At 44.1% G+C, this 12,056-nt stretch overlaps 1 protein-coding gene across 1 annotated transcript in view; it reads left to right on the top strand.

The window, feature by feature from the left end:
* Positions 1-12,056, top strand: part of CTNNA2 (catenin alpha 2) — a 519,756-nt gene that overhangs the window by 366,079 nt on the left and 141,621 nt on the right. Inside the window, 1 exon segment of the mRNA XM_033160941.1 lies at positions 2,125-2,205. Within this exon segment, the coding sequence (XP_033016832.1) occupies positions 2,125-2,205 (81 nt within the window).

Raw genomic sequence — 12,056 nt, 5'->3', positions numbered from 1 at the left:
ACATGCTCTTTTGTTGTCTGAAGCATTGCACAATACCAGCTGCTATAGTGTATCCGTTGTTTTATTTTCAAATACTTCTGCAAGTATACTGTATGTGTTGTTAATGAGGTCCGGGTGTTGGAGTTGTCTGCAACAGTTTGCTCAGATCTTCTGATGTAGCCTTGTGCTCATTGCACAAAGTCAGACTTCGTCAGACTTTGTCTCTTGCAATTTCCAAGTGTTGCCAGCCACTCATGGCTATGTTTCCTGCACTATTAGAAAATACAGGTAACTGATTCATTTTTTGTGGCGTTCATAGTAACCTCTGACTATTCTAGTTTTCAGAGAATAGAAGGCAGCACTAAGATTCAAAATGTGCAGTTCTTGGTTGTTGTTGTTGTTGTTTTAAATGTGATAAGAGATTAACTAATCTTTAAAGAGACAACCTTCTTCCTAAAAGCAAGATAGTACATACCCAGAAGTCGTTCAAAACTTTCCCTCCCTTAGACCTTTAAAGCTATCCCCTTTGCTGTTGTTGTTTTTTATTTGACCGTGAACTATAAAATACAGTTTCCACCCTCCCAACTTCCTTTAAAAAAAAACCCCAAACTTGACTTGAGGATCTTTTTGTGTTGAGACTTCCTGCAAGGGGAAAAAATGTTTTAAGTGGAAGTTGCCTTTATCCTGCACCTAATGTCTGCCAATGTGAGCCTTGTTACCGTTGTAAGGAACATTTTCCTTCTGTCCTCAAGCTGTTTTGCTGCTTATTATCATGTTTTAACATCCCTGCTGCCTGGCAGGATGGAGATTAGAAGCTCTTAATATTCGTTTTATAGTGAGGAGTATTGCCAGATTTTTTTTCCTAGAGCAAAGGCTACAGTACAGGGATATAATGCATTAGCACAAAACTTCGGTGCGATCTACCGAGTCACCTTAATCTCCCCTCTTCATCCTTTTATGATTTGTTTTAAAGTAATCTGCTGCACTCAGCAGTTATCCCCTTAATATTGGAGTTGAAAAACTTAATATAGGAAATAACTCCCGATTGGCGATGAGACAGAAGCAAGCAGTATAAAGAGGGAAGGCACAGTCCTATAGGCCAGGATGTTTTCCCGTGAAACAAAATGGGGGCTATGCAAGGCACAGCAAGAAGACATCCAAGCAGACTTAACAGCCAGATAGCTGGAGGTTGGATGGAGGGTGGGAAGGTCTGAGATCGGATGATGTGCTATCTGCTGTAGGTGATATTAAAAAACTGGGGGATTTGATTACCGGTAGGTCATGAGAGAGAGAGAGAGAGAGAGAGAGAGAGAGAGAGAGAGAGAGAAGAACAGAGGTGAAATGAAGGAGCTAAAAAAGGAAAATGGTATATGTGTACAAATTATCAGATGTGTAGAAGAACCAGCTGACAGTGGAGTCATGGGCATCTACAGAATGAAGGATCTGGCAAGAAAGTATGGCTAGAGTTTGATCAAATGTCAGGGAGGATGCGTTGGAGACCTTTGAGTTTTGCAGTTGCAAGGTCACTCTTGTTTTTATCAATGGCTGTCCCAAAGGAGTGCAGGCAGCTAAGATAGGTGTTGGAATAAAGTCCCCCAACAGATCACATCTCTATAGTCCCAAACTTGTTTTGCTGCTAAATACATGGCATTTGTTCATATATCTGATACTAATGAGAACCACTCAAAAAGCTGAACACTCCCATTCCTGGACTGTGTTTCCTACAATCTAGGATACCACATTCATTCTGATGCATTTGTGTGTTCCTGGGTAGACAGATTTCAACTTCGGTGGAAGGCAGAGATGGTTCCTAGCTGCGATGGCTGTGTTCTCCCTCTACCATCAAAGTAGTCTGAATACGTGTAGCTGGGAAATGCAATTAGGGAGAGTGCTGTTTCACTTGAATGCAGACTTCTAGTAGGCATCTTGTTGACCACTGTGGGAGCAGGAGGCTACGCTAGATGGATCTTTAGCCTGATCCAGGTGGGCTCCCATATGTGATCAAATATTTTTGTGTACACTGGAGTGGCTGCAGCTGGAAGGGAGTGATGTTGTACATATTTTATGCAAGCTGAAGTTCCTAATGTATTTTTTTTATTGTGTTTTACCTAATTAATTTTTAATTGTACTTTATCTTTTGAACAGACTGGAAGGAAGGAGAAAGGAGACCCACTTAACATAGCAATTGACAAGATGACCAAGAAAACAAGAGATCTACGAAGACAGGTACTTCTTGTTCGCTGACCTTTTTATTATTTATTTTAAGGAAAGCTTCCATGCTGGATAGCCAGCTGCTGAGCCAATAATAGACCTAGAGAGATGTGTCCTGTTTTGGCAAGCATCTTTTCGCCCATCTCATTGTGGACTCTTTGCTTCTGAAACTGAAGGCTTCCAAAGTAGGAGCTAAGGAGTCTGGCAGAAGCATGGATTTGCAAATGTCTCTTGCCTATTATCTGATTCCAGTTCCCCATTTATTTATCTATTTTTAATATTACTATTGTCCCCTTCGGCTTATCCATTTTTGATGTGGATCACAAAGCTACACAAGCAGCCAACAACAATAAAATAAAATAAAATTAGCAATGGTGATATGAACCTGAAAAAGTAAAAATGCTGTGTAGAGACATTGCAGTCATCCTTGGGTGAAATTACATTTCTCAGGGGCTAGCAGAGCTTTTTGCCTGGGTGCCAAAGAAGAGACTGTCGCGAGCACTTCGCCCTGTACAGCCACCCCCGGACGTTTCACGGTCTATGAGTGCTGCACCAACGACAAACGGTCCCCAGCTGCAGCCCTCCAGACTACTAGCTGGATCCTGCTTACTTCATTTACCACAGACGAGGATATTGTGAACAAAGAAGTTGTTTATTGAGTACAAAAGCTTGTGGTTGCTGATAAATAAAAGGTTGTTCAATAAGCTTATAACGGTTGTCCTATACCGGCCTATTACCTCTAAATGATACCGGCCTATTACCTCTAACAAATAACTAAATACCAATAACAACACGTTTCACAATCTGTTTACCCTCTCTACTAACTTCCACCTCAGCCTCTTAAACTCCCAGCTCTCACTCCTGACTCACGCTCTGCTCAACTCACTCAACTCCTAACTTCTAACTCTCCACACTTCTCCCCCCTACTGACCACAGGGAGGGGTGTTATATACCCAGGCTGAGCCCGCCCCTAAGGGTTCTAACTGTCAGAAAATTTAACCCCTACCTGGCATTGGGCTAGTTCTCCACAGAGACCTCATTCCCTTCCTTGTGGTGGCTTAGCTCTGCCAGCCAGGTAAGCAAAGATTAAGGAAAGTAGGTTTGTTTGTTTTTAGAATGGAAAGGATTGGGTAGCAGGTGGTTACCCATTGAGAGGAGCAGGGCCTTGGGCTCAGAGAGGTAAAGTTAGCTCAAATTTGCATTGATCCAAATTTCATTCTTTCTTTCCTTTTAATAAATAAATAAATAAATAACTCTGTTCCAAAGCAGTCTGATGTGAACTAGAGAAGGGAGGATCACCCACTTTTAACACAGAGTAATAGCATCAGATTAGCTGTAATGTTAGCAGATCTAAACTTTAGGGAGCCTAGAGCTAGGCTGGATATATTCTGGGCCATCCTCCCCCTCCCCCTCTCCCTATTAATTTTATTTTTAAAATGTATATCCTGTAACATCGGCATTTCAAAAGGCCGGGGGCAGCAGCTGAAGTTGAACACAGGTGATAGGAACCAGCAGATCAGTCCATTGCTTGAAAAACCCTCAGAAATATAGAACATTTGGAAAATGAGACCTACCGACTCTAATTTGAATAAATTATAAAACAATGAATATGTTGGCTTGTTCTGCATAACTTATTCTACTTTGAAGAATATGAATTGAGGGGGGGGGGGCTGCATTTTTGCGTAATTTGAGGCGCTGCAAGGATAATTGAAAGTGGCTTGACTTTTGTCCCCCATCTTAGTACTATTTTTTTATTTATTTTTTTTGCCGATGAAGCTGTGTGACTCAAAAGCTCACTTCTAACCTTTAGCAAACCGTCTCGTCCAAATGGTGGAATCCACTCCCTTCACACTTGCTCTGTGTTTCTCAATATTATACAAATATTATTGGTTGGGTGCTAAAGGTGATTAGTCAACTAAGCATGATAGATGCATCATGGCCTCTTGTTTGCTCCTTTTAGTTCAGGAGGGGGAGCCCTCAGACCTAGGGGCCAAATACTGCCCCCAAGACTTTCTATTGGACCCTCAAGCCAAGACTTTCCCCACAACATATTCTCTCCCCAGATACACCCCCCCAGCTTCTCAGGCCATGTCCACCATTGGCCCTGGTTCAAACCCTCCTTGAGTGGTTTTGCCTGGCTAGAATGTGGCCTTAAATTCTAATAATGCCCTTTGCTTGCCTGGATAAAGGATAAAAAGGTTTGTGTCAATTTGTGTAGAAACTAGTTTACTATACAAAGGCCAAATTTGCATTGGTTGCTCTGATCTGTTTTCCCTCTGACCCCACCCATCACTGTCATGCGGCCCAGAACTGAATGTGGCCCTCGGGGTGAAAAGGGGACTCATCTCTGCTTTAGCTAATGCTACCAAATTTGCTCTTGTAGAGAGTTTCATAGCTGTGCCAACAGCAGGTATGAAATTATATCCCAACAACATAAATGCAAGGAAGCTAATAGCAGTGTTGCTGCTAGATGCTGTTTTTCAGTGTTAAGGCACCTGGCTTGATTTGGTGGAGCTGCTTGCGGCCCAAATGTGTGATCTTGCTAGGGGATGTGATGGTGATTGGTTCAAGGTGCCGGATTAGCTCAAAAAGCTTCCGCATTCAAGATCCCTGGCAAAGTTTATCTGCAATTTGTCATGCAGCTATCTAATACTCTTTCCAGTTTGAGAGGAGTGAACATTGGGCTGTTCTCACTTAACATTCTTCCTTGGGTATGCTAAACATATACACCTCCATGCATCCCTTTCAAGCATCACTCAATGAGAAAAGCAAGGAACAAAACCCAGCTGCGAACAAAGTGCTTAGGAGCAAGCAGTCATGTCAGAGGCAGCAGCACACAGCTCTGGCTGCCTCTCCTTCTGCTGCATGGAAAAGATGGGGAGTTTGAAGTCTGAACGGAAGTTGTGCCAACTGGCAGGACTCTTTACTCTTCTCCTGCAGAGAAGCTTGTCAGACAGAACAAAACAAGCCTCTTTCATTGCAGGCTAGGGCAGACAGACACATTCACAGCAGCAGGGTGATTCCCTCCTGCCAGTTATTTTGGGTTCTTTAATGTTTCATATCTTCTGGGGGAGAGGGGGAGTAGAAACAAAAGGAAATCACTAAGTTGATAATTTCTTAATGGTACAAGTTGTCCTACAACATCAGAGAGCACATGGTTCCTAAGAGACTATACTTCTGCAGTGGCATTGCATTGAGTGAGGAGGGCAGACAGAGGAGCTTGTCTTCTATCCAGGGAGACCACAAGCCTGCCAGGGCCCAGCATCATTTCGTATACATCTCACTGCCTGCCGGTTGCCTGACTGTCACTACCCCAGCATCCCACATATTTCAACTTTTCCCTCCAGCTGTTGCAACCTCACCCCATATTGGATGGTTTCTGAGCTGACTGGGCAACTGGCCCTCTTCTTCTCTAGCTTTTCAGGCTTTCCCCCCATTTGTTGTCTTAGCTAGGCAAAGTATCTTCAGAGAGCCAGATCTTCAGCATCCTGAGAAGGTACTGCTACCATCCTTGTGTTCCATCTCGGCTTCTGCCACACTGCAGCAACCACCAAGTTGCTGAAGCCAAAGGCTGCTTAAGTAAAGATGAATATGTTGTTTTCAGCCTGGGGGTCACATTACCTTCTAAGCAACCTTCCGGGGGCCACGTGCTGGTGGTGGGTTGGGCCAGAGGGGAAAGGAAACAAAGCAATAAATATGGATTTTGCTTTTGTACAGCAGACTAGGTTCTACTCACATATTCCATCCAGGCTAGCAAGAGTCATGATAAGAATCCAAGGGACCGTTCCAGACAATAAAATGCACTCAATGAAGGATGTGGCCTTGGGATGGGGGTCTGGGGGTCCCAATGGCCATATAGAGAAGCCTGGGGCCCACATGCTCCCACCCCTGTATTGAAGCAAGCAGGGTCTCCTTTAAGGGTTACCTGAAGGAAGTCAAAACTCCATTTTAGGGTGGCTGTTCAAGGAACCTTCAAGTACCACTAGAAGTTCTCTATGATACTACTTTCCCACTCTGTTTATTGGCGATCTGCCCTTGCATTTTAAGACACATGCATAGGAATAAGAAGGGGAAATGGGCAACAGAGCTCACATATCTGTTAAGCAGAGTTCGCGGTGACAATCCTATCATTGTCAATAAGCAATGGTTGGATTTTCCAACTAACAGTAATTCACATTCTATCCAGTAAGTGCTGCCTCTGTGCTCAATCCCTAGAGTTTGCTCAGTTGGTTAGAGCGTGGTGCTGATAATGCCAAGGTTGTGAGTTCAGTCCCCATACAGGCTACCTGCATAGTCCTGCATTGTAGATGACCATCAGGGTCTCTTCCAACTCTACAATTCTATGTTTCTATGGGCAGCCAGGAAGGGGTTAAAAGCATTCCTTCCAGCAGTTGAGAGTTGCACCAAATTTTAATTAAAGTAAAATCTGAGATCCCTTGTTGCATTAACAATCTGAAGAGTTCCAAGCACTGCCACAGATACCTTTGAGCAGACTAGTGAAAATCCTAAATGAGTATCATCTAAATCTCACTCCTGGGCAAAATTTCAACCAAATTTCACAATTTTTATTTTAACAACAAAATTTAAGGAACCCAGAGGAAAGTTAAGAGTTTTGCAGAGACCAGCAAAATATTTATTTCATACATTTCATACATTTCTTGAGCGGACATTGACACCCTTCCAGCCAGGCTTCCCTGATTTTATCCTATGGGACTCTTCTGGCACTGCAGCAGTGATGACTCCATAACTGTGCCAGACCTTGGTGATTGGTTTAGAACAAGCATGTTCAACTTCCAAGAGACAGCGTTCTACTCCCACTAAAAAAAAAAATCTGGCAGTGATCTACCCAGTGTATTGACCAAATTTGTTGAGCTTTCTTGGGGAGGGAGACCTAGAGTTCTTGAGCTTTTGGGGGGGAACCTTCAGCAGAGTTGCTGAGCTTTTTTTGGGGGGGGGGGCAATCAACCAGGATCATGCAGTCAACCAGGATTGACCAGGGATGTCCAGCTATCAACCGGTAGATCATGATAGACCTGTTGGACATCCCTGGTTTAGGAAATAGAAAAGGACTCATTCACAGCATTAAATTCAGTGTATGTTATACTATAGAATTCACCATCCCAATTCTTTGGGGATTTAGCTATATAAGAACCACAAATTCATTATGCTGTATGCCAGCAGTGGGGAACCTCTGGTCCATGTGCCCAGGGGGAGTCCAGATTAGGATTGTTTTCTCCAAACTGCACCCACCTGCCCACCTGGAACTTCAGGTGTAGGGCACATAAATATGTGGCTGGGATCAGCTGCAAGCAGACTCCAAAGGGTCTCTCTCTATGTCCACCAGCTGATCGGCATCGAAAGTGAACTCACTGGAAGAACCACTGCCAGTGCCAGTCACCTGAGTGGGGACCCCCTTTGAAGTCAAACAGGTGATTGGCACTGACAGTGGACTTCTCAGTGGCCATGAACTGAAGAGTGCTGAGATAAATTCCTCTAAAGATGAGGCATCACCTGATTTGCTCTGATGGCACATCTTCACAGGAACACAGTGCAGGGCAATTTGCACTGAGAGGAAGCCCCCTGTGGTTGACAGATGGAGGGCCCAATCCACTTGCTTGTGGGGTTGGAGGATGTAAGGTTCCAGCCAGATCTGGTTCCCTAACCCCTTCTATAAGCAGATGATCATCTGAGACTCTACCTACATCAAGCATTTAGAGCTAACATTTTGATACAATGGGAGGCGTTGGGTGGCACCCCAGTCATTGTGCAGCTGCAAAATCATGCTTATTGGATTTATCTCTACATAACAAAGATTTGTTATTGGAGTCAACAAGGTCTCTGTCCTTGAAATCTGGTTTTATGGAAGCAGTAACAACAAGCTATTTTCCCATCTGCCAATCTCCCCAGTGACCTTTAAGAAATTAATTATTTGTTATCCTGTTCCTCACAAAGAGATATTATTAAACAAGCAGCAAATTGCCATCAGAAAGATGGGATCTCTGTTCTGTTTAGCAGCTTCAGTGCTGAAGTCAAGGATCAGAAGCACATGCAGTAATGAGGACTTGGGGCTGTATTGTCAATATCTATTTTTTATCATCTGTCACTGTAAACACATATGGCAGCAAATGCCTCTTCTTCCTGGGTAGCATTGCCTGAAAAGAATAGGAACATTTGTTCACAATCCTTCAGAAAATGCCCTCTGATAATTCTACCACAAAGTACTGTTCCCAAAGATACTGTGTTAACTTTTTCTAGAACCTGAGAGCACGTTGACAAATGCAGCCCTCTAGTCTTCTCTCAGTGGGCCCAGGTACTCTCCCAGGCCATGTCCCCTTTCCAGCAATACCTCTTCTCCTCTTATTATCCTTTGTCGAGTGATTTTGCCTGGCAGGTATGTGTCCTTGAACACTGATACTGCCACTGGCTGGTCTGGATGGAGGGCATGTGCATGTGTGCATGCAGTATGTCTAAAGTAGCTTACTGATCAAAGACAATTTTACAATGATTGCATTTGCTCCTGTCCACCCCTGCCCTGTGGCCTTCAAAAGGGGAATGTGGCCATTGACCAGAACATGGTTTCCCCTCCCCTTGTCTATATAGCCTGCTTCAAACATGAGGCTTAAAGATGCTCTACAGGGTAAGGTTGTAGCAGCTGTTGGTTCTTTCAGGTACTAACTAAAAGACTGCTACTCCAGGCTATTTCCTGCACCACTGCTGGAGCCGTTACAATGTTACAAGGGTAGGAAGGAGCTGCAACCTTCTTTCTCTCTGATGCTGCATTCATGAAGGATCTGAGTGGTGATGGAGAAGGATCAGCAGTGCAGAGATAGGCTCTCCAGCTGACTTTGGTTCCTGCCAGATTCAACAGTACTTCCGTTGGGAGACACTTGTAGGACACCTATGCAATCTGGGCCCTTTGATGTACATGAATGTCAAAGTATCTAGGGCAAAGTTGGGCTGTCTATTTAATTTCCCCTATGCCCTCCCACCTAAAAATAATATACAATCATAGAGTTGGAAGGGATCCCAAGGGTCATCTCGTCCAACCCCTTGCTCTGCAGGTGGTTTTCACCTGGGATATGCACTGTTCTTCAGATAATGATACAAGCTTAATAAGAGAACATTCCACTGGCAGAAACTGCTCTTTGCCATTGCAGAATTCTCTACTTAAGAGAATACACCTTCCATGGAAAAAGGCAGTAGTGTGACTCTTTCCACATTCTGTGTACAATATGTCTGGCACTGGCGAGACAATGTTGTTATTTTCTCCCCCTTCCCACTGTGCTGGCATCCTGGTTGAGTTCATTATCCAATCTATTTCATTTCCTTGGTGTGTTTTTGTTAAGACCCTGACCCAATTTCAGCCTCATTAGAAGCATACTTTGGGGTTGTGTACACATACACACACTCTAACAAAATATACAAAACTGAATTTTAAATTTAGATTGGGCTGATCTTATTCCTAGGGATAATTTGTTTTGTGGATGGGGATGTTGAGTTATTGGAATATTGAGCTGCACTCATCTTACACCTGAACACATTGGCCATTGTGGCCATCTCTTCCTAAGGCTGCATGGCATGCCAAGAGATGAGAGATCTGTTGTCCTCCAAGAAAATATGCTGCGTATGATTGGTCATGTAGCTTCATCTCAGTGTCGTGGCACTTTTGAGAGTGAAGTTACAAGGAATCAACATCCAGCACAGCTTTGAGCCCCAAAGCACGGATGGAAATTGCACCAGTCTTTGCTCATCTCTGAAATCCCTGCATGCCAAGTCTTAAAAGTCCAAGAGGTAGCACTTGGTACACATTTTCATGACTGCCGGAAGGGGCCCCTTTTAAAATACTTTCCCACAGTGTCCTGGAAATATTACAATGTTCATGTGAGGCAGAGAATGCACAGCAAAACATGGAATTAATTTAAAATATTCTACAAACAAACACATACCCTCGCAGTTAATAGTTTGAAGGTTGCCAGGAGCAGCATCTTCCAGCCATCAAATGTCTGGGAAAGTTTCAAAGCCCTCCTGAATATTTATAATGAGGGAGATGGATGAAATTCACCAGGAAAAGATTTCCACACATGAGGAGCTGCCACTGAGAAGGCCCTGTTGCAGGTCTGATCTGGGCAGGGGCAGTTGTTGTTTCAAATACGCCTCTTCCTTCTTTATTGAAGCAGCAGCAATGGGAGGAGCAGATAGCCTTTCCACAAATAATAGCATCATAGATGTGTAGGTTAGCACAGTCCTAATGTCTTCTCCTGAGTTTGTGGAAGTCCCACAGTTTTCCAGCTCAGCCCCCATTATTTTAAAGTTAATATTGCAGATAACCCTTTGGTTATTGCTGCACAACAAGTCTGCCTACATAGATTACATTGGGGTTAGGGAGTAAGGAGGTGGATATTTCACTACCAGATCCAGATGGAGCTTGAGACCATTATGCACATAAAACAAACTATAAAACATGGCTGATTCTCGCTGTGTGGTGGGGCTCCAGATTTCAGCACCACGGAGAATGGTGGTTTGGTTGGTTCCTTGCTTTCCCTTCAAATTACTCATTCTGCTACCCCCCTCGCCCAACCGAATGTCTTTCCTGAGATGTTTATCACTGTGACATGGTGTGTGTGTGTGTTTTTATGGCACTCTAAATCACTTCAGAGCAAATGGAGTGTGTGTTAATGTTGCTGATTTACTTTGCCAGGTCTGCCGTAATTTCCTTGCTACCCAATTATAGGGTTCAGATTCATTTACTCTACACATAATGTTTACTGAAGCCATATGTTCCCATGTTATGGAAGACTATATGCCACTTCCTTGAGCATTAACCATGGATGGCTTTCACGAAGGGTTGTTAGTTAGTTAGTTTGTCCACCACAGGCCATGTCTCTTGTTCCTGTGTACACCTTGAGAAGCACTCTGGGTCTCCCCATCAAAGCAAGCTCGCAAATGCCTCTGCTCACAAGTTCTGCTCATGAGCTCCCAGAGGCTGGAATCAGCTGAATAGAACTGCTGGCTGCTAACTCCTCCTGCAACCCACTTCTTTACTCAGACATATATTAGTATGGAAGTAGTGTTGCTGCTGTGGCCCACCTTACATCAGGCCATGGGCCAGAAGCAAGTACCAACACACCAGCTGAAGATCATTGACTTAGACCACTCAGAGCACTGTAGGATCCATTCCTAGAAGCAGCCAGAATCACTTTTGTGGAGGATGAGCTTGGCCAAGATGGAATCAGTGGGGAACCCTTGTCTGAGTTGTTCTGCCTCTTTGCTACTGCTAATCCTGCCTAGTCACTAACCCTCGTCCTCTGGGCTTCTTCTGCCAGGAGGAGAAAGCAAGGCAAACAGAAGCCCCCTGCTCCCTCTTCTTACCCTCTGCCGTCAGCAGCAACAAGGAGGAGGAGGAGGAGCAAGGCTACAGGTCTCTGGGAATCAGCAGTTTATCCTGACTAGGAAGCGGGCATGTCACATGCCCGACAATGCCATGCTGATGGCAGCAAGATGAAAGATCCACTGTTTAAAGTGAAAACTGATCCTTCACAATAAAATAAACATGTAAATTTAGCGCTCCCTGAAATTGCCACTTTCCCCTTCAAAAGCTGTAACTAAAGAAACTTCGGTTTAGTAAAGCCCAGGTCATTTGTTAGAGATTCCAAGGGTCTCTTGCATGTGTGCCAATGTACCTCATGGACATTCTACAGTAAATGGGTAGTGTCCACATGGGGATCTGGGGCAAAAATCATGCCTGCTAGCCCTGTCCATTCCCAAGATCCTTCCTTACAGGAGCCTTTGACACAATCCCCAGCATGTGAGCTATATCCATGGACATCCACAAAAAAGTTTGGTAAAGTTTCACCCCCTCCCCCCGG

Source organism: Lacerta agilis, chromosome 9, assembly GCF_009819535.1.
Source record: "Lacerta agilis isolate rLacAgi1 chromosome 9, rLacAgi1.pri, whole genome shotgun sequence".
Taxonomy (NCBI): Eukaryota; Metazoa; Chordata; class Lepidosauria; order Squamata; family Lacertidae; genus Lacerta; species Lacerta agilis.
Note: the sequence above shows the minus strand (reverse complement) of the source record. Positions and strands in the feature narration are given on the sequence as shown.